Source organism: Puntigrus tetrazona, chromosome 18 (assembly GCF_018831695.1).
Source record: "Puntigrus tetrazona isolate hp1 chromosome 18, ASM1883169v1, whole genome shotgun sequence".
NCBI classification, from domain to species: Eukaryota; Metazoa; Chordata; class Actinopteri; order Cypriniformes; family Cyprinidae; genus Puntigrus; species Puntigrus tetrazona.
Genome location: NC_056716.1, coordinates 12968292 through 12990550, shown reverse-complemented (window position 1 = coordinate 12990550; position 22259 = coordinate 12968292). Strand labels below are relative to the sequence as shown.

Genomic DNA, 22259 nt, shown 5'->3' with positions numbered 1-22259 from the left:
ACTTTAAATATTACAGCGCAACACGCCGTTGACTTTGCACAGGAAGTTGCGTCACTTCCTTATTGTGCCACTGACGTGTCTGATCGTGAGTTGAGTCTTGAGTGTGACGGCAGACAGCGCTGCGCACGTTAACTCACGCGCAGGCCAACTTTGGAGCACGTATTTATTTTTTATTTTTTAACACGTTTCCTTATTTGTTGAACGGTGTGTGTTCTGTTCCTCGTATTATTGGGTTTGTTCGTGACTGGCAAAGATGCTGGACTTCTTCGCCATCTTCAGTAAAGGGGGCATCGTGTTGTGGTGTTTCCAGGGGGCCGGAGTGACTGAATCCTTCACCGGGCCCGTTAACGCTCTCATCCGCTCCGTCATCCTACAGGTACAGTCTCACGCCGTCGAAGTATTGTTGTGTCCAGTGTTTCTACGGAAGTCAGCAGTCTGGCCCAACAAACACATGGCTTGAGCTGTGAGGGGTAATGTAGGTTACTATAGTTACTGTGCAGGGTGAGTTAAAACAGCACAGATATTGACTGACAAATGCGTTTGAGTCGGTGTTTCGTGCTGAACAGTATTACCTATTGTGTAATACTGCTTATACTAACCTAGACAAACAGATAGAGCTCAAAGTTCTCATATTAGAATTATTTGAACTCTTCTATGCATGCATGTGTGTGTGTGTGTGTGTATATATATATATATATATATATATATATATATATATATATATATATATATACTAAATATATATATATATATACTAAATATACTAAATATATATATATATATACTAAATATACTAAATATATATATATATATATATATATATATATATATACTAAATATTTCAATAATGTTAGTTGTCTTTTGGATTATAAATACTGTATTTTATGCAATAACAACAAAGTTTGCCATATTATAAATAATTGTTATAATAACCGTTATAAAACTGTTCTTATAATTAATTTATTTTTGTATCATAATTTTTTTTTTTTTTTTTTTGCAAGACCAGATAAAGTCTGGGAATTTTTAGTTTGCATCTCACAGTTTTTGCTTTCAGAACTGTCCAGATTTATGACATATAAACTAAGCAAAATTGCAAGAATTTTTTTAAAAATTAAATATATAATCAGCCTTCCAGAGTAAATGGCAGTAGCTGCTAACTCAAAGAAAGCAGTAAGCTAAAGTAAAAAAAAAATAGTTATGTCTTTTATTATCCAAATTTAAAATGAAGCTTGTATGAGAGCACATTTAGTGTATAGTGAGTGCATAATTATTAGACAAGTTGCTATTCTGGTCATATATTATGCATGCACTATATATTTCACAGTCCAGTACTTCAAAATGACTATTTTGGTCTCTTGTTAATTTAATAAAGATTTTAAAATTAAAGATTCTTTCACATTTAGATTACAACAACACATGTTAATGTATATTAACACATTGGAATTTAAATGTTTGTTTTTTTTTGGCCTTTCACAGGAGAGGAGCGGGAAAAACTCCTTCACCCACAATGCCCTCAGTCTTAAATACAAGCTGGACAATGAGTTTGAGCTTGTGTTTGTGGTGAGTGTTGATTTAAATAACGTGATTCATCAGATCGATCGCTGGCCAGTGACCCCGTGTGTCTGATTGCGTGCTTCTGCCGTCTCAGGTGGGTTTTCAAAAGATCCTGACGCTGACGTATGTGGACAAGTTTATAGATGACGTCCAGCTGCACTTCAGAGATCGATACAAGAACGAGCTGGAGCAGAGAGGTGCCCTAAAGTTCCTTCTCAATAATTTTGAGTTCGGAGATGACTTCCACAGACTTTTGCGGTGAGCCACTACTTTTCCTGCGTCGATAAATATACATTTGGATCACAAAAGCATATTTTTGTGGAAAAAGTATACAATATATTTATCAAAAGTTACAGGGAAGACATTTGTAATGTTAATTGTGATCAACTATGTATCGTTGGAAAGGTCTAAGACCACTTTTTTGTTAAATGATGTAGCAAAATAATAGATTAATTTATTTGATTGAATTAAGAGTGCACATCATAACAGTTTCTAAAAATTTGCCTGAAATCTCAGAATCCTTTTTTTTAAACGGTTTGAAAATCAGACGATTTTAGAAAAGGTGCGTCAAAATCATATTACAATTATAAATCATAAAATTCAGTTTAATTTGGAAAGTGCATCGTATTGTCTTTTTAAAAATCTGAGTGACAGATCAGAACTTTCTAATCGTCAAATAGCAATTTAAAAGATGTATCGTGGTTTTCACAAAAATACACAATACAAACTTGATTATAAAAAATATATAATTTTGTGAGCAGCAAATCGCTTATTAGATATTATATTGATATCTAAGAATTGATCACAAGAATGAATTGTTTTAAAATATATTTAATTTCATAGTATTCCTGTTTTTGCTAAATAAAGCCTTGGTAATCGTAAGGACTTTTGAACCGTTATAAAATACGTATGGGAACTGTATGCATGCAATCATACGTGGAATTATGATGGAACATTTACAAGTTTTCAAGAGGAATCAAGTCTATTTTAATGATTTAAAAATTGTATAATTACTATTTTTGACTTAAGTTAGTAAGGCGTATGTGGCAGTAATACCTTTAGAGTTGTGAGCATATTGTAGCATTTTTTATTTTATTTTTTTTCAGCTCATGGCAACTTGATTTATATGATGCGCGTGTTTTGCAGGGAGGCGGAGGTCAGCAGCAAAGCCAAGGCCCCCGTCTCTATGAGGAATTTCAAGGACTCTGAAAAATCCAAGAAAACTGTGAAGTCTATGATTAAGACAAAAGAAGGAGACAAAAGCAACGAGCAAGGAGGCAAGAAAAGTCAAAATGCCAAAAAGGAAGGTGAGAAATGTAAGAGACTGATAATAAAGCAAACCACCCGAAACCACGGGTTTATTAATGTGACCGTTCTTTCGTTTCTTCAGCTGAGTCGGGAGGGGATCAGGCTAAACCCGCCTCACAGTCTGCCTCGAAAAAAGCTGTGGAGAATGGAAACGAGGGCCTGACCCAAGAGGAGATTATCGAGAGGAACCGTGCCAAGTTCATCAGCAAGCAGCTGGGTGGCGGGAAAGCAGAGAAGCCCAGGTAGGGCTCTTTATCAATTGTGAGGAAAAGCTAATGAAGCCCCACTTGAATTTTGGGCCACATTGATGTGACCAATCTCGACATGACTTTTACTAAATCACTTAACTACGTTTGCTCTGATTACATAGCTATAGTTTATTCTTTGTAAAGCGTGATTAATATGATTAACTAAGGGGCCGTTTACATCATACCCTACTACAGCAGCAAAAAAAAAAAAAGTCTTTATTAATTTTGGATTTACTCAGCATCGTAAAGCTACACAATTCTGGATAAATTGATAATATCGTCTCAAATAGAGATTGGTTCTGAACTAAAAATAATGTGAGACAAAATATGAATTGTCTGTTTTAAAAGTGTAATTAATTCGAATGAAATATAATATTATAATATGAATATTTTAATGCATTTAAAATATTTAATAAAAAATGTATTTAATTTCTGAAAATTGTTTTGTATTTAATGACTCACTCAAAAATACTACACTTGTTTCATTACTAAATTAATCTTTTTAGAACGAATCTCTTTAGTAAATAATTCAACGACAAATATATTTTTTAAGTACCTTATTGCCAAAAATTCAAAAAACAATTTACAAAGTGAACGACAACTGGCCTGATATGAAAAATACATTTCCATGGATCTGTGTGAACAGGGATTGTTTTAGTAACACTTGTTTTAAAAGGAAATGTTTAAATAATTAAAAAAACGTATTTATATTCAAACGAAATAATAGCGAGATACGGGAGAATCTGATAAATGTACACAAAAAAATAAGTAAAAAATGATTAAAAAAGTATAACAGTGTGTATGACGTTAAATAAACACTGGTTTAAAGTAAAAATCTTTTTTTTTTTATTTGGTTGTATTTTACAGCAAGTCCCCTAAACCCCAGAAGCCAAAGGGGAAGGCAAACCGTGTGTGGGATATGAGCGGGAAAAGCACTGGAGAGCTGGATTACAGCGGAGCCAACGGTAACAACTCCAGTGACACACAGAACCAAGACCCTGATGCCGCAGCTGAACCGGTGAGGGGTCCATTAATACTCCTTACTAAAAAAATATCGAATTCACTGCGCTGCTAGTAAACATTCAGTGTTGAAGGCTGTTCAACATGCACGGCTGTTTAAAGCTTTTAGATAAAAAATCTGTTATTGCAGATGAAATTGTGAAGTAACTCTGTTCCTTCAGCTGATCCAGGTGGATTCAATGAAAGGGGACCTGCGAGGAGTCGATTATGAGTCCTCAGATGAGGAGGATGAAGTATTGCAAGAAGAGGAGAGAGTTGTTGTGGCAAACACTAAGAAAGGGTAACAAACTCTTTATATTTTCTTCTTTAATCACTGCCTAAAATGTTGAATCTGCATCTTCAGTTGATACTGATTGCTCATTCTGTGTGTTTTGTTTGCAGAGCCAAAAAGGGTGGTTTCGGGGGAATGTTTGGGATGCTGAAAGGCCTGGTGGGATCTAAGAATCTGACTCAGGAGGACATGGAGCCAGTTCTGGACAAGATGAAGGATCACCTCATCGGTGTGACCTCATTTACATGTTTTTTTTTTAATTACTACAGGGTTTAATCACGGAAATCCTGGAAAAGTGTGGTGCTTTCTAGGCTTGGAATATTCAAGGAAATTAAATATTACTATATATGGTGTATATACTTTATTCTGAAATATTCAATTAGCTGAGGGGGAGTGGAGGGGTGCTAGGATTAAAAATAATAACGTGTACTGCCTAAAAACAATATGAATTTTCCACAGTAAGAATTGGGTCCTGATACAATGGAAAATGTATAGGTGTCTTTAAAATTTTAAGATGGGCCCTCTCTCTCTCTCTCTCATGTGGATGATCATATTTGGGGATTAAAACCCCACTTTACGAATTGTATTTATTTATTTACTGTTCACAAATCAGTCTAAATAAATTGGTCCTGATCAAAATAATTCCATCTAGAAACTATGCCTATGTCCTAACTTAATCTGACTAAATAAGGTTTGTCTTTTCTTATTTCTCTAGCCAAGAATGTAGCAGCCGAAATCGCCTCCCAGCTCTGTGTTTCTGTGGCCAAGAAACTTGAAGGCAAAGTAATGGGCACTTTCACCAGTGAGTACAGCGCCCAGCTGCTGAACAGCTCGTCCAAACAAGAGCTTTCCCACACGCCTGTTTGTCTGATTTTTTTCTTGCTTTCCGGCCTTCCTGGATTATTTAGCTCTTCTGAACCTTCTCCTGGTTGTTTCTTCTCTCCAGCTGTGGCCTCTACAGTAAAGCAGGCTCTGCAGGACTCTCTGGTGCAGATCCTGCAGCCCAAGCGGCGCGTGGACATCTTGAGGGACGTGCTAGAGGCTCGTTCTCAGCGCAAACCTTTCGTCATCACCTTCTGTGGGGTGAACGGCGTCGGCAAGTCCACCAACCTCGCCAAGGTAACAAATAAAATGCACGAGGTCCTTAAAATTCTTTAAATTATCTTGTAGATATTTCATATTTTAATGTTTTTAAATGTAATTTATTCCTGTAATGCAAAGCTGAATTTTTAGCATCATTTCTCTGGTCACCAGTGTCACATGATTCTTCAGAAATGATTTTGGGCATAGTTATTAACAGTTGTTAGTAATGGTTGTCATTATTATTAATTATTATTATTATTTATGGAATCCATAAAACCTTTTCAGGATTCTTGGACGAACAGAAACAGAACAGCATTTATTTAAAATAAGGCTTTACTGTCACTTATTTAATTTAATGCATCTTTTCTAAAAAAAAAATAAATAAAAAATCTCACTTATACAATATTAAATCTTAAATATTTTTTATTAAATGTTTTCAATATTTAATAGTTTTTGAACAGCAAATCAGTATATTAAATATTGCAGGATTGCAATATTCCAGGCCCTTAAAAAGACTTCAATTTAGTAAAACAAATATTTAGTAGTATAAAAGTTAAGGCCAAACATTTTAAAATGGTAAAAGAAAGTCTTCGTTTTCATTTTAAGGTCTTAAATTTGGGGACGGAAAGATGAGAATTGCGAATGTGACCAAACTTCAAAAGGCTATGATTTTATTGAATAAACAGGAAGCTGGTTGTGTACTGCCGTTACCGAGGAAACCGCTTTATTTCTGTTGTTAAGAAGAGGCCACCTGCTGGCGGACAATGAATTTGCATTTTCAATAAGCCGCTCTGGAGTGCGTGTAAAATCAACCCATATTTTTATGCTGCAAATGTTGTAAATGTGAACTGGTGGATTGACAAGATGACAACGCATTAAAATATATTTCTTAATATAATTGATACATTTTTATTTTGAGCTTTGTACATTTGAGCTTAAATCCTGCTTGATATTATATAGAAATCAAACGGGTCATGTGACATACTTTTTTTTTTTTTTTTTTTTTGGGGTGGTCCAGATCTCCTATTGGCTGATCGAGAACGGCTTCACGGTGCTCATCGCAGCCTGTGACACGTTCCGCGCGGGAGCCGTGGAGCAGCTGAGGACTCATCAGCGGCGCCTGAACTCTCTGCACCCCCCTGAGAAACACGCAGGACGTCCCGCCGTACAGCTCTTCGAGAAGGGCTATGGCAAGGATGCTGCTGGGATCGCCATGGAGGCTATCGCCTTTGGTAAATATTTATTTATTTCTTTTTTGGGAACACGAAACACAAAGAAGGATTTATTTAATAGTACTCTCTCTCTGTCTCTCTATCTGTCTCTCTCTCTGTCTCTCTCTCTCTCAAGCTCGTAACCAGGGCTTTGACGTGGTGCTGATCGATACCGCCGGCCGTATGCAGGACAACGCTCCTCTGATGACTGCTCTGGCGAAGCTGATCGCGGTCAACACCCCGGACCTGGTACTGTTTGTGGGAGAAGCGCTGGTGGGAAACGAGGCTGTGGATCAGCTGGTAGGTGTAATGCCACACATGACCTGTAGAAGGCACTGCTTCGTAATATTTCTAATAATTCATATGCTGGGTTTGAAACCGCTCTCTATCTACTATATAGTGCACAGTATTGAGTGTCGGCCATTTTGTAGTGTGGTCCGAATTCTGATTGAACCACTTAATTCCTTGCATTCATTCACTACTTTTTACCCACAATGCATTCTGATTTTAAGTGTACAACACTCGCTGAAGCACAATTTAACGCAGAGAAGCGACAAGCTTTTTACCTTTTCTCCATTTATCAACCCCAGTCTGCTTCCACTTAATTGATTTCAGTGTTTCAGATGTAATGTACACTTTAAGGAAAGATTGAAAGCCAAAAAATTTTATAATGACGTGAAAGTGAGTAAACAGAATTTCAGAAGTTTTTGAAATGGGCATATTATGCGTAAGCAATTTTCCCCGCGGATATGTGGATTTATAAAAAAATAAACGATGTATGCACTGTACGGACATTCTAGACCAACTCTTTTGGAGTGAAAAGTAACAAAGTAAATGATTTCTGCTGTTTCCATTAAAAAATAGACATTCACCTTATCAGCAAAACTGCATAAATTGAACTTCATTTGAATTGTTTAAAACAATTAAATTAAGAGTGAGCGCGTTTAACTAAAGAGCAATTTTTAAAACGCTTTTTCATGGATATTTTCATATTTATTATAAAACACAAGGAATTATAATACAGATCTCGTATTTTTTTAATGTGACTTTTGTCTCTACGTAGAGAGTTTTATATGAGATGTCATTATGTATTGAATGTTTTTTTTTTTTTTTTGCTTCGTTTTAGGTTAAATTTAATCAAGCGCTGGCTGATCATTCCAAGACCGACAAACCCAGGCTCATCGACGGCATCGTTCTCACCAAGTTTGACACCATTGACGACAAGGTATGACCGTGACCCTTTTTGTCTCGGCACGTTCTTGTGGATCCCCGTTGACTCCACTTTATTTCCTGTAGGTGGGCGCTGCTATCTCCATGACCTACATCACCGGTCAGCCCATCGTGTTTGTGGGCACCGGGCAGACGTACAGCGACCTGCGCAGCCTCAACGCCAGGGCCGTGGTCAGCGCGCTCATGAAGGCCTGAGACACGAGCCCTGCCTCTGCTGCTCCAGCTCCAGCTAGATACGAGACCCCGAGACCCTCTCAGCTTCCTGTGAACGCAGACATGCCTACGTGTTGAAATCATAGGTGTTTCGTTTTTTTGCTTTCCTACGGGTTTAACTGAAATTCAGTTCATATTTAGGATCCTTATTGTGTTTCGTTCCGGAGAGAAAAAAAAAAAAAAAAAAGTGTTTCAGTTTAATGAGTGGAAGGAATATCATTTGACTTGATCTCGCCTCGGCAAGCAATTTTGATTGACATGCGACACGGCCAATCAGACAGCAGTGCTTTGGTTGTCATTTAAATGAGATAATGGAAAGTATTTTTGCACTTTTCTGAATCCGTTCTCTACGATCAAGTGTTCTTGTACTTTCTGGCCACCAAAAAAAAATGTACTGCGGTGTTATTCCAATGTTATAAGAGATATAATATATTCTAAATGTATTTTGTCTACTTTTTATTTGATTAATGTAGGTACATTCAGATGATGCCCCGTAACCCAATCTCATGAAATCACTACCATAGTGCCTCAGCTCATTACTTTAGCCATTGATCCCAAAACTATTCCGTACAAACGCTGCCTTTTCTCATTCTTCCTTTTATACTCAGGCTTTTCATGTCTTTGGCTATGAAAGGTATTAGAGGTATTGTAAGGTTTGGTGCTTAAGGTTTGAAGGCGCTTCAGCAGAGAGTTCTAAAATGCTGCGTATACCAAACTATCTGAAGCCCTACAAAGTTTTACATACATGTTTTAACCCACGAGCGACTGTACTGCCATTTTCTTTTCTTTCGGGTCCCTTGGTCTTTTTATTTTACAACAAAGTCAGGTCCTAGTTTTCCATCACCTCATGTTAATTTACGCTAGCACAATGGCAAGACTGGAGAGCTTCATAGAGATGATTTGTTGTACTTTGAGAATGTGTACTATTTCTTAAATAAAGCTGCTATAATAGCTTGTAATGATGCGTCATGTTTGGAAATGGAAATATTTCTTGTTTCCTATACTACCTATACTATTTTTACCGATGCTAAATGTTTGGAAGCTTGTTTTTCTGCCACGGGGTAAAAAAAAAAAAGTTTCTTTATTCATATTTTAGTTTATAAATATCTCAATTTCTTCGTTTTTCACAATCTCACACCATATAGTAAACTTAGTTACTTTAACTTCCTTACTTTATTGCAGCTGCTAGCAATTCAATTTCTTCTCAAAATTTCAAATTTACATTTCTATCCTACATTTATATTCTTAAATCGCAGAGGGTAAACTTTTGTAATAGTGACATTTATTCCATGGTCTGTTTGAATGCTCGATTCTGATTGGCTGACAGGTATGCCGTAAAACCGTTTAATGCTCAGGTAGTTCCAGGTCAGTTTATTAACCTTTCCGTATTAATGCGCTGCTCTGATGCGCACTAACCCAAACGTGTCAACAATGCCCCGTGACTGTTATGAATGAAATAGCCTAGAGATGCTATCTACATTATATTTGTCAGTCATGAGTCGGTAAACTCGCTATTTTTGAAGCAGCTTAACTGAAAGCGCAGACGCCGGTAACGCACACACATTTGCATCTCTCTTTCTATAGATGGTGAATTAATTCAAATAAACGGTATAATTCATTCAAATAAAATGTGATCCCACCGCACTGCTTCATCTCCGATATGTAGTGGAGAGAATGTTAGCCCTAATTAGCCGCAACTAAGAAAATAACCGTCATTTTTACACTTCCGGTCACATATTGCGCTGCCAAGAGTTGCTAGTTTAAACTTGTCTAATGACCGTGAATTTTAAACGAACTCCGTGTCGTGCATTTAACACCGCTAGCCGTTGATTAACCCTTACATAAATTTAGAATTGCGATTTAGATTTAGATAAATTGCTTAATTCCGCGGCGAAACAGACTTCAATAGAATACGCTCCGTGTATCGTTTGTACAGAAATAATAGATAGGCATGTCCGTTGCATTCCACAATCAAACTTACCTCATGAATGGTGTGCTCTGATTCAATGGAATTATTACTCTTATAGGCCGGTTCTTATGAATCAGACAAATAGAAATACGAGCCCGTGAGTCATCGGTTTAAATCTGTATAGTCACCAAATCCAGCAGGTAATTATCGAGCTGCTGTAACCGCTGACTCACTGACTGGATGTTTAACAAAGGCTCTGGTTTAACTTAGTTGCTGCCTTGTGAGCAGTACGTTGACTTTGTCCTTCCAAACCCGTAAAAGAAATTTACGATGTTTTGGATAAAACCCTGGAAGCTTGTCACTGTCCCATTCGTTGACTGCTAAGTAAATAAGACAAAGCTACGTATTTGCGTTCAGTGCATATTCTCCAAAATGGCGGAGTGAAACGGAAGAGACACAATGTTAAATAAATGGCGTTATTTTTATTTCTTTCCATGCAAAAAGTGCTCGTGGTGCTTCATAAAATACAGATTAAACCACTGATGGCAGATGGGCTTTCATACTGTCATGCATGTATGCGCCATTTTATTTTTTTTTTTTTTTTTTTTTTTTTTTTTTTTTTTTGAGCACAAAAAGTATTCTTGTATCTTTGCAAAACTGAAGCTGAGCCACTGATGTACAGTTTTATCAATGTCCTCGCTGCATTTCTGGGTCTGGGGGCATTTCCGTAGCGTTGCTGTCTTTACAGAGAGCTCTGATTTCATCAAAAATATGTGTTTCGAAGATGAATGGTGTTGCGTAATTGGAACTAATTTGGAAATAATGACAATTTAGACCACAACCCAGTGTGTATGATTACGATAATGAATTAAAATATAACACATATGAGTTTGGTGTGTAAATGTAATTCTAGAAAACGCATTCACTGCTTTTGTGTGCTTTCATTAAAGACAACACATTTGGTACCAAACAGATGCTTTATTTTAAAATAGCATATAAATACCTAAAAGACATTTGTGGACAGAGATGATAATACAGTAGACCACTGGAGTTAAAATACAAAAGGTTTATAAACAACCATTTACATGTCGTTTTTGAGCATCACTGACCAAGCATTTATGACTACAAATGGGTACTAACTGTCAAAGTGCAATAAAATTTCTTGAAAGTTGTTTGGCTTAAGAGGAATGATGGCATCGTATCATTATCCCCATTAGTCTTGTGACAAGTTCAAGTAGATTCATGGAAGCTGAGATGCTTCTATAAGTAAAGCCTGAGAAATCACATGAATTTTGAGTCACCCTGACGAGGCACAGAAACGTCCTGAGTCATATTTCAACCAATAAAAACTTGTGTAATGTATATGGAAACTTGTTTCTATAACAGAATAAAAAAATAAAATACCAATTACTTTTTCTAGCAAATCATTTTTTTTTTTCCTTGAAATTCTGAGTTTACATCTATTTTTTAAATACTGTATATGGAAATGCTTGTTTCTGCCACAAAAAAAAAAAAAAGTTAACTGCAACCGTTTATCTCATAAATCTGAATTATAGCAGTTTTATTAAAATCTATTTTATTCTATTTTTACGGTAAACCAATTTCATAGGTGTGTGTTGTATATATATATATATATATATATATATATATATATATATATATAAATATATATATATATATATATATATATATATATATATATATATATGAGTGCTGTCAGAACGATTAACCACATTCAAAATAATTTTTTTTTACATAATATGTGTCCTGTGTACATTTATTATGTATATATAAATACACACACATGCAACTATATTTTGCATATATTTATTAAATATATTTATATTCAGAAATTATTACTATAAATATATACATGTAAAAATTTTCTAAATATATGCAGCATGCTTGTGCATTTATATATACCTAATTGAACACGTATGTAAACAAAACATTTCTTTTGGATGCGATTAATCGTTTGACGGCACTTACACTAATTTAGAGGTGAAATATGACGTGGACATTTCTCGATGGATTTTATCGCTTGTGCATTTCCTGATGTGAAAAATGGATAGTGAGACTGCATTACTCACACCCCCGTTCAAATGTTTTGGTATTTGACAGCTCATGTTTAAGATCGGACTGCCCTGAACATCATTCTTGGTCCACACGTCCACACTTAAAACCACGTAAAAAAAAAATCCTCCCTCACTCACACGAAGAGCATTTTCATAAACATTTTCCGAGTTGCAGGAGTTCACAGTTTGCTTGGTGGTGCTTTTACTGACGCCTTTCCCGCGTGAAGCGAAACCGGTGCTGGAGGCGCTCGGTTTAAGTATGAGAAATGAGTCTGTTGTGCGTGAAGATCTAGTCATACCAGATCCGAGCGGAAGGGGGCGGCGGAGCTGTGGAAACCTTTCCAGACTGCCACTTGTGTCACGAGTGGTAGTCTGGACGGGGAAAGAGGAAGAGCTACAATGAAGGTCTCGTTACAACAGTGCGCATCAGCTGATTTCATCACAGGAAGCCACGGGCGCAGAGAAGTACAGTGGGAAGGCGAGTATAAAACTGCGATCATGTTTCTATGGTTCTAGAAGCATGCACTGAAGGAAAGAAGGGAAACGGGAATGCTCCGGTCAAACACCCAAAATGCCTTTAGCATGCGAGCTGGAACACAAAAGCTGTCCTAACCTTGCAGGAGGTTTTTCTGGGTGAAGCCATTTTGACTTTCTTCACCTTGTGAGATGGGGGATCCTGAATGAATCCAGCAAACGAATCGGTGAAAAAAAAACCAAACATCAGTCGCATGTAACACATCTAAAATGTGAAGAGAACTTACCCCAGCCGTTGGTAACCACGTCGCGGTCCACGTCCCGGTTGCAAATCTCATTGGCCAGTCGTTCGAAGTACTCCGGCAGGTCGGCGTATTCGTTGCCGTACGAGATGACCTTAATGCCCTTGTCCAGCATGTTGTCTCGGAGCTTCTTGAATTCTCCCACGTCCTCTCGCCGCACCAGCATGAAGTGCTCGAGGTCAGACTTGTGTTTGACCGCTTCGAGGAACAGGGCCTGAAAAGTGGTGTCGTCTACGGTCCTCCCGCAGCCCAGGAACACGAAAGACTTGGTTTCATAGAGTTTCTGGATCTCCCTCTGCAAAACCATGCAACACAATAATAAATCACATTAAGGACCGATATGATTTTAGGTACACTTCAATATGATACTCATCATATTAAAAATAAATACATTTTAAACATTTTTCAAAAAAATATACATAGTTCCCCTGTTTATTTTGGACACCTTTTTCCCCTTGGACACATGATTTTGTTAATAAAAAGTTTCTCTGAGGCCTCACACTATAAAATAATGTATAATATAAAATAAATATGTAATATACAAAAGACATGTAAAAAGGAGTATTTAAGGAAATTTATATTTTTAAAGTTACATTACTAATATATTCTTCATTTCTTCATTTTCAAACAATAAACCTTCAAACTTTTGACAGAAAACCACAAAATCCCTTTGATTTACTTCATCAAATTTGATATTCACACGCCATATTGCAATTTATCCATTTTTTTTATTAATCTCTATGCATCAGCATGAAATGTTTGGCTTAATGACCCTGAAAACACATCAACATGAATATGAATTCAGACATTACAACATGCTTATCACAGAAGAGGTGTATTGAATGTATGAACTGTATTTTTAATGCATTATGTCATAGACAATCATAACATCATAAACTGTTATGCTGCTTTTATAAACTTCATATAATGCTGATAATGCTGTTTTTATTTGGATAAACTAAGTCAAGGTCTGGACCATGAGCAATAAAAAAAACGCCAGCAAAGGGAGTATCTCTTAAGGCAAGTACGCTTTGGTTCACAGTGTCCTCCGCCGCAGGCCCAGCGAATGACTTTTTCTTTCCACTCACCATGACTTCTGTGTTCCTCAGAACGTTCTGGTAGCCAGCGGGATGCAGCACGATGCCGCTGGGGTTTGTGTAAACACCGTGAATATGGAGCACGCTCAGTCTCCTCTTCTCCTGAGCCCACTCCAGAACCTGCACACACAAGCACATGGCGGCATTTCATACTCCGATGCTCCCAATCCGGCTCCCACTAGCTGCTTTTAATGACTGCGGGTTCTAATCAAGAGGCATTTGATGGAAAAGGTGCATAAACACCCCGCCTAAAGGCCACGCTATGGAAAACCACATACGGCCTGATGAATAAAGACACGGGGAACTGAACATGCAGTCACTTGTGTTTCCGAGGGCCCTTCAGGTGAGCTGCTGTAGAGCTTCCATGCACTAATGCACTGCGTGACGCTTGGCCTGAGACCATAAGGCTAATTTTATGGCTAATAGCTGAAGCTTTCACTGCTTTGCGCTCAAGGAAATTTATGGCCAAAAGCAAACAGAGATGAACCCAGTGCACCGAACATCTGAGGAACAGCGTTTCACAGCTTTATTTCAAAGCACACTTTGTTTTTAGTTTTCTGCTGAAAGCAACCGACGATCTGATGATGGGTATTTTTGTCCCCATAGTGTCTTCTTTAGACATTTTTATCTGTTGTTTATCAGTGACTATTATCAGAAATAATGCAGTTCAATCATAGACTAAATAATTGTGCTCTACATAATGACACGTTGCTGACAGACATTCAGGTCCTGATGACCTGCCAACAAACGTTAGCATTTTTAAGTGTTTGATACGTTTATGTGGTTTATATTGATATTGAATCATTTCTGAAAAAGTTGATCGGAAGAAATAAGAAAAAAAGAAGACAATTCATCTTTAAATCACAGGAATAAATTACATTTTAAAATACAAATGTGTTATTTCAAACTGTACTTTGAAGATTTTAAAAGAATCATTTTGAATTCTTTTCATTGTCGTTTTTTACTTTTCAAATTAACATTAAAAATAAATACAAATTTCATCTGAATTCTTAATGTACATAAAAATGACCAAAAAAACATTAAACATGCAATTTATAAGAATGTTTGAATAATATATAGAATTAACTAACTTCGAACAACATAATTTTACTAATAATAATTGATTATTTCTGTCACTTTTTTCAATTAGTCAATTAGTATAAAACTTTCACAATTTATGATTGTATTATGATTATTTAATATGGTTATTGCAGAAAATTAATTTCATATAGAATGAATTACATTTAGATCATTAAAGTATCTTCTCTCATCAACGCTGCACAAAGTATCTTCATGCACTAAATTAAATTCTAACAGTCAGACCTCTTCACTATTCAAATGTTTAGTGTCCTATAAAGCAGACTGAACTGTGATAATTCACATCATTTATACAAAAAACACATCTGGTACCTTCTTCTCATCTGTGAGATCCAAAGACTCCAGCTTGGTCCCTTGGTGAGCGGCGTAAATCTCTAGCAGATTGTCAAAGTTGGTGGTGAGGACCAGAGCACCGCTCTCCATCAACTGCAGCACGGAGCGAAGGAGATGCTTTCCAGCGTTCTCCATCTTACACTCCAAGTCATCAAACACCTCATAGAGGCAGTCTTTAAAAAAGGTGGAGCGTACATTTCCCGTCCTCTACAGAGACCAAAAGAATGAAATGTGAGCTGAACAGAAAAACAAATCAACTCCGAGAGTATTCAAATAACTTTTCTGGGAATGCAGTGTTACGAGAGTCAACCAAAGCAGGCTTTTTAGAAAGCAGCATTATCTTCTTCAAAGGCCTTGAAATGCTTTAAAAATAAGCAAACAATTAAGCTAATCTTGTAGGCATTGAAATTGTGATTTTTATGCATAGTGGTGTTATACCCTTATAATAGTAACCTCACAAAAACAGCATATAAAAGACTGTGGCGAGAGAGCGCTGAGAATATAGGAGTTTTGACAGCAGTGCCCTTGTCCTGGTCAGACACAATCTCATTACACTGAGCTGAATTCATTCTCTGAGCTTGGCAGAGTCACATGGAAAACCAGAGACAGAGAGAGAGAGAGAAAGAGAGAGAGAGGTGCTGCTATGAATAGCTTGTAAAATCCACTTTCTAAGGAAGAGGCTAATTATCAGCACCTCCACATGCCTCTGAGGTGTAAATGTCTTTCAGCTCTTTACACCTGTTATTAACCTCTGCCTCAGTGTCTGATCATGAGCGATCAGCACTAAATAGAGATACAAAATGTGTCCAAAACATTTTTTTTTTGCATCAAACCACTCAAAACTGCATCTGCATGGGATCCAGACTGTACCTAAAACAGCTGATCTGAGACTAAATAATATGAATATACAAATTATGTTTTCACCAATATCAATTTAGCATTACATCAGTGGATCCTCTGCAGTAACTAATGGGAAATAGCTAATTAAAAATTGTTTCTTACAAACATGCAGCTTTTCAATACACAAAACTTTATTTGATGGACTGGTAATGATGATTATTACTTCTGCATTACTGCCATTTGTACTCTCAATCTGATGGCACCCATTCACTGCAGACAAAAAAAGGCTGAAAGTTGTGAAAACTGCATATAATCTAGGACCTTTCTACAATACATGCCATTGTAAAGACTAGAGGTTTATCACTCACAGCTTTGATTTGTTCTGTGTCAAATTCAATACGGTTTCTACCCTCAATAAGCTCTATTTATCTATTCTGATTTGGGTACTCAATGAAAAATAACAGCATTGGGCAACAAGCATTCAGAAATGAGATGATCATGCAATGCAATCAACTTTTTTGAAGGGTCTGGACTTTTTTGTGCTTATCAACACAGTGACTCAATAACATTGATGTCAGATCAAAAAAGCAGTCTGAAAGTCTCAAGCGTGACTTATATATTCATGCCCAAACATGTCAAAACTGTAATGTATTTTGACTGGCATCCACTGACTTCCTGCAAGCATTACAAAGAACGCATAACCATCTAGTCACAGCACGTTGTCCTGGAGGTGTGAATTCTGGATGCACGTTCAGATTAGCCTACTTTTTTGGGCTCATGTGCGGCTCAAAACTCTCACAAGTAGGTTAAATCACTGAAAGACCTCACGTTAACAATAAAAAACAAACTGAGCTTGGAAATTCACTGGGTGGAGACAGACCGCGGGCTGATGTTTTTCTAGGATAGTTATTTTGTTGATGTGAATTGTTCAGCTACGGCCATTCCAGACAATGAAACCCCAGCACTGGAGCCGAAATTCATTACCTAACTCCCTTTCACAAGTCTAATGCCATCTAAATCCTCTAGTGACACTGGTTGGTTTTGGATGCAAATGATACTGAGCCTGGACAATGAAAAACAGGGATGAATCCCTGAGCCCTGTTTTGATGGGGCGACAGAAACAACAACATTGGTGGCACGTGATTCTGTGCCCCATTTTGGCTGGAGAGACAGGAAGGGCAACTCATACTTGTGCTCTTCGGTCCATGCATTGCCTGGAATTGCGTTCATGGTCCACACTTTTCTTAGGGATCAACGATACAGAATTATCTTCTTAAAGATTTTTCCTTGCCCTGCCAACTTTTTAATGATCAGAGAAACTGAAACTACATTGTATGTTTAGCGAAATATTTCAAATTGGAGGCTGGTCACAATAAATCGATTTTAAAACAATCTCTATTTTGAGGAACCAATACGAATCCATAAATCCAAAGATCAATCTTTTATCAGATGTTTGCGGTTGATGTGTGAATAAAATGAATTATATAAGATATATGAATACTTGAAATTTATAAACCATCTCATCTTTTGGTCTATTTTATAACAAATTCCAACAATAAATGTGGTTTTCGACACACACAGATCAATGTAGCCACATCATTTTAAGCAACACGTTAAGCAACATTTCTTCCTCTTTACTACTGGTTATTGCACCAAATAAACAAACAAACATGAGAAGGTATGCTAAACAAAATAGTAAACATACAGAAATTGTTCGTGTAATTGCTCAACCAAACAGTTTCTAAACAATATATTAGTTATATTTACCTCAAAAAAGGCATTAACTGTATATAACTATACATACACAGGTACATCTCAAAAAATGGTAATATCACGAAAAAGGTCAATATTTTTTGTCATTCATTACAGAAAGTGAAACCCATATATTATATAGATTCATTGTTTTCATAGTGAAAAAGTCTTTATTTCTTGAAATTTTGATGATTATGGATTACAGATAATGAAAACCCAAAATTATGTGTCTCACAAAATGTGAATATTTGTATTATGTCGTACGAAGTGCTGTATCCAAGCATATTCATAGAAAGTTGAGTGGATGGAAAAAGTGTGGGAGTAAAAGGGCTAAAGGATAACAGCAGTCGTGAGAGGATTGTCAGGCAAAATCCATTTAACGCTTCACAAAGAGTGGAATAAGGCTGGAGTCAGTGCATCAAGAGCCACTAAGCACAGACGAATCCAAGACATGGGCTAAAAATGACGCATTTCTTGTGTCAAGCCACTCCTGAACCAGAGACAAAGTCAGAGGCGTTTTACTGGACTGTTGCTCAGTTGTCCAAAGTAATCTTTTCAAATGAAAGCAAATTTTGCATTTCACTTGGAAATCAAGGTCCCTGAGTTAAAGAAACCACGCTGCTTGTCCAGTGTGATGTTTCCACAGTCACTGATCATTTGGGCTGCCGTGTCATTTGCTGGTGTTGGTTCACTGTGTTTTCTGAAATCCGCAGTCAACGCAGCCATCTACCAGGAACTTTTAGAGCTTCCTTCTGCTGACAAGCTTTATGAAGATGCTGATTTCATTTTCCAGCAGGACTTGGCACCTGCCCACACTGCCAAATGTACCAAAATCTGGTTCAGTGACCATGGTGTTACTGTACTTGATTGACCAGCAAACTTTCCTGACCTGAACATTGACCCCGCATTGACCCAACCAAGCATTGAGCGCATAGAAATGAACACACTTTACAGATGCCTGACACTGTTTAAAATATCCTTTTTTTATTTATCTGTACGCCCTAATCATCAACTTTTCAAGAAATAAATGCTTGAAATATTTCACTCTATGTGTAATGAGTCTATATAATCAATTTCTGAAATGACTGACCTTTTTCATGATATTCAATTTTTTTAAAATGTACCTAAATCTATAGATTATATATATATATATATATATATATATATATATATATATATATATATATATATATATATATATATAGAGAGAGAGAGAGAGAGAGAGAGAGAGAGAGAGAGAGACAGTGAGAGTGATATAGTGTGCATGCTTTCAAAAGTGTTAAGAAGAAAAAACAAAACATCTTACCGGTGAAAGTTTCTGGATAAGGTCATGAGCAACATGCACCAGATTCTTGTCCTCTTGCAGACTTTTTTGGAAGCGGCGGCTCTCTTCCTCCTCAAGCAGATCAAAGTCATTGGCAGCATCTAGCAGCGCCTGGATCAGACCTTTCCAGGAGCGTAGAGCAGGCACCTGAGGAGCCACGGCTGAACTCACCCCCGTGCCGATTACCAGCACCAGCTCAGGAGCACGCTTGGTCTTCAGGCTGGGCAACAACTTCCTTTAGTCAGCCGTGGAGGAGGAAATGTAATCAGGTCAGAGGAAACACACAAAAATATGATCTGAAACTTTTAAACAAACAATCGGTAAAAGGAGGTCTTTAACTATAAGAAAAGGTTGTGACCTAATTAACCTAATTATCTCATTTCTATTTCTTCTCTATGATGTTGGTGACTTTTTCAAACTTTTTGAACATCTCTAAATGTGATAAAATCCCCTGGTTTGTGTAACTTGTATTTGTATGTTTAAAATAGCTATTTGTAATTCTTTAAAAATCAGTCTCATTCAATCATTTACGTTTTCAAGGACACACAAAAGAAGATATCTTGTGCTCTTACAGAGAATACAAAAGAAACTTCAAATCTCATTGACTTCAAATGAACTCACAATGTAAATCAATGGGAACTAAAACCGGTTATCAGCTTTCTTTAAAATGTTTTTTCAAATGTTTTGTTTTCTTCAGAAGAAAGAGTCATACAGGTTCGAAACGACGTGAGGGAGTGTAAACGATGACTGATTTTTCATTTTTGGGTGGACTATAATTTTTTTTATCTGGTGAAGTCATTCTTATCAGAAAGCACATGTTCATCAGAACAGGTCAGCAAACAGGAGCTGACTTCAGTGAAGAATATTTGGCTCGCCCTGGGAATGTGCTGGCAGCGAAGCAAGACACGAACATCTGTTGTTTTCATACCTGGCCTTCTTAGCCACTGTGTCGCCATCCTCAGAGTCATGGGAAGGACGCTTCTCTGTCTTCACTGTAACAACAGAGGCCATTCGACTCCTGGGAAACAAAGTACAAATCATTCAGTACACTTACACTGACAGAAAGATCATTTACATGCAATACTACATAGTATCACACAGTTTTAGGACATAATTTCACTACATGAATAAACCCAGGGAACTTAAGGGTTAAGCTTTTGTGTTGTTACTTGCGTTGTTACCAGGAATTAATTAGAACAATGTCAAGTGCTCATTTAGAAGAAGCTTCATGGAACTAATTGCCTTCTTGACACTGAAAGAGATTTATTCTCCTCTGCATAGAGGAACAGGTTTTAGACTATTTACATGCTCAAGATCTGAAATCTGTTCACTCTTCAGAAATCTGTTCACTCTTCAAATCTGAAGAGTGAACAGATGTTGAGGCGTATTCTTTGGGGTTTTTTTTTTCTTTATTCTCTCAAATTCGTGCCATGACAGATTCGGCAGGAAATAAAATCAATCACAACAACACTGACCAGACATCCAAGACAGCCTACTGAGCTAGCAAGCTAACAGGCTAGCTACAATTGTACTTTAAGCGCCCAAAAACCGAATTATTATAAAGCAATACCATTTGTTTTCTGTAAATCATTGAATCCGATCCATCACGGATGTTATTGTCGTATTTATTTTTGTTAGGCATGTTTCTGTTGTTTTATCGGCTGTGCTTGGTTTAAGTCTTCAGTCACCTGTTGCTTTTGTTCCATATGTGACACGGCTTTAGCAAACAGGCTAATATTACAGTTTCATCTATACGGATATTATTTATCTCCACATTACAAGACCAACAAAACCTAAATGAACAAAACGTGTACTTTTAATGTAGACTTTTACACTTTACGTGCAACTAGAAAGGCGAGATAACGGAAAATAGATTTATCTGCTTCATCAATAGAATAACGAAACAAAAAGGATATCTTAAAAGTTTAATAACACTTACCCAGATGAACAGAGAAAAAAATACGAGGATCCAAGTACTTTCTTAGATTTACTCGAGGCGTTTACTAATGATAAAATAAAACTCTACAAAAACAAACTCTGTTTTTATCGAACAAACTTTTAAGCGGGCTTCCGATGTAAGTTGTTGATACCAGCAGGGCACTGGTGCCGGTCAGCCTTCAGAGACTAAAACGCTGAAGGCCTTGAATGAATCAGTTCAGCCTTTAGCGAAGTACCTGTCCAGAGACTTTCCTCCAGAGTCCTGTGTACATAAGCTCCGGCTTCACGTGTCCGCGCATCACAGCGGGTGTGCGCGCCCCCGCGTGCGCCTATGGGATGACACACACACACGCGCGCGTTTGTTTTTGTGAATTGTGGGGACGTTCCATAATCGCTTTCATACTGTACAAACTGTATGCGCCATTGACTTACGCCAACCCCAAAACCTTGCAGGAAACTGCATTTTTACTGGGGTAACGTCCTCATAAGTCACCTTCTACATTGTAACACCTATGTCATACCCATGTTATTATACAAATGTATGCGCATGTTGTGTTTCCGTGTTTTATGGGGACATTCCACAGGCGTAATGGTTTTATTCTGTACAGACTGTATTTTCATGCGCCTAAACATACTTCACAGGAAACCTGCACTTTTAGATTTTCCAAAAATGTCCTCATTTGGTCCTCATAACGTAGTGGATATCAGGTACACACACACACACACACACACACACACACACACACACACACACTTACAGACGTTGACTCCAAACCCAAAAGTCTATCAAAGTAGCACTTTACATTTAATGATGTGAGACATCAAATGATGCGAGCAACGTAGCTCACACATTATTGATCAGCCAAACCTTTTTTATCATTTTATATCAAAATACAAAAGGGGAAGAAAAAACTGCATCGTAATATAAGCTAAACAGCTTTCTACCTTGATTCTGTAGGAGGCTGTTCAAATTCATTGC

General features: G+C 37.2%; 2 protein-coding genes across 4 annotated transcripts; one reads left to right on the top strand and one right to left on the bottom strand.

Annotated features, from left to right (window-relative positions):
• Positions 1 to 73: 73 nt before the first annotated feature.
• Positions 74 to 9097, top strand: srpra (SRP receptor subunit alpha). 2 transcript variants are annotated; one of them, XM_043264720.1, is made up of 14 exons: positions 74 to 376; positions 1477 to 1560; positions 1649 to 1812; positions 2701 to 2870; positions 2945 to 3104; positions 3978 to 4128; positions 4292 to 4410; positions 4512 to 4630; positions 5117 to 5203; positions 5348 to 5520; positions 6503 to 6716; positions 6832 to 6995; positions 7822 to 7920; positions 7992 to 9097. In XM_043264720.1, exons 1-14 carry the CDS (start codon positions 254 to 256, stop codon positions 8118 to 8120), a joined length of 1956 nt encoding a protein of 651 aa, XP_043120655.1. In that variant the 5' UTR covers positions 74 to 253; the 3' UTR covers positions 8121 to 9097. The 2 variants fall into 2 exon arrangements, with proteins under 2 accessions (XP_043120655.1, XP_043120656.1); XM_043264721.1 differs by having other exon boundaries at positions 75 to 376; positions 2701 to 2861.
• Positions 9098 to 11916: 2819 nt separating this feature from the next.
• fam118b (family with sequence similarity 118 member B) lies at positions 11917 to 21595 on the bottom strand. Of its 2 annotated transcripts, none has more exons than XM_043263971.1 (8): positions 21282 to 21595; positions 20271 to 20360; positions 19325 to 19577; positions 15406 to 15633; positions 13987 to 14115; positions 12884 to 13193; positions 12736 to 12798; positions 11917 to 12647 (listed from the first exon to the last, which is right to left on the bottom strand). In XM_043263971.1, the coding sequence occupies exons 2-8, from the start codon at positions 20351 to 20353 to the stop codon at positions 12619 to 12621; spliced, it is 1095 nt and encodes a 364-aa protein (XP_043119906.1). In that variant the 5' UTR covers positions 20354 to 20360; positions 21282 to 21595; the 3' UTR covers positions 11917 to 12618. The 2 variants fall into 2 exon arrangements, with proteins under 2 accessions (XP_043119906.1, XP_043119907.1); XM_043263972.1 differs by having other exon boundaries at positions 11917 to 12494; positions 21282 to 21594.
• Positions 21596 to 22259: the final 664 nt, after the last annotated feature.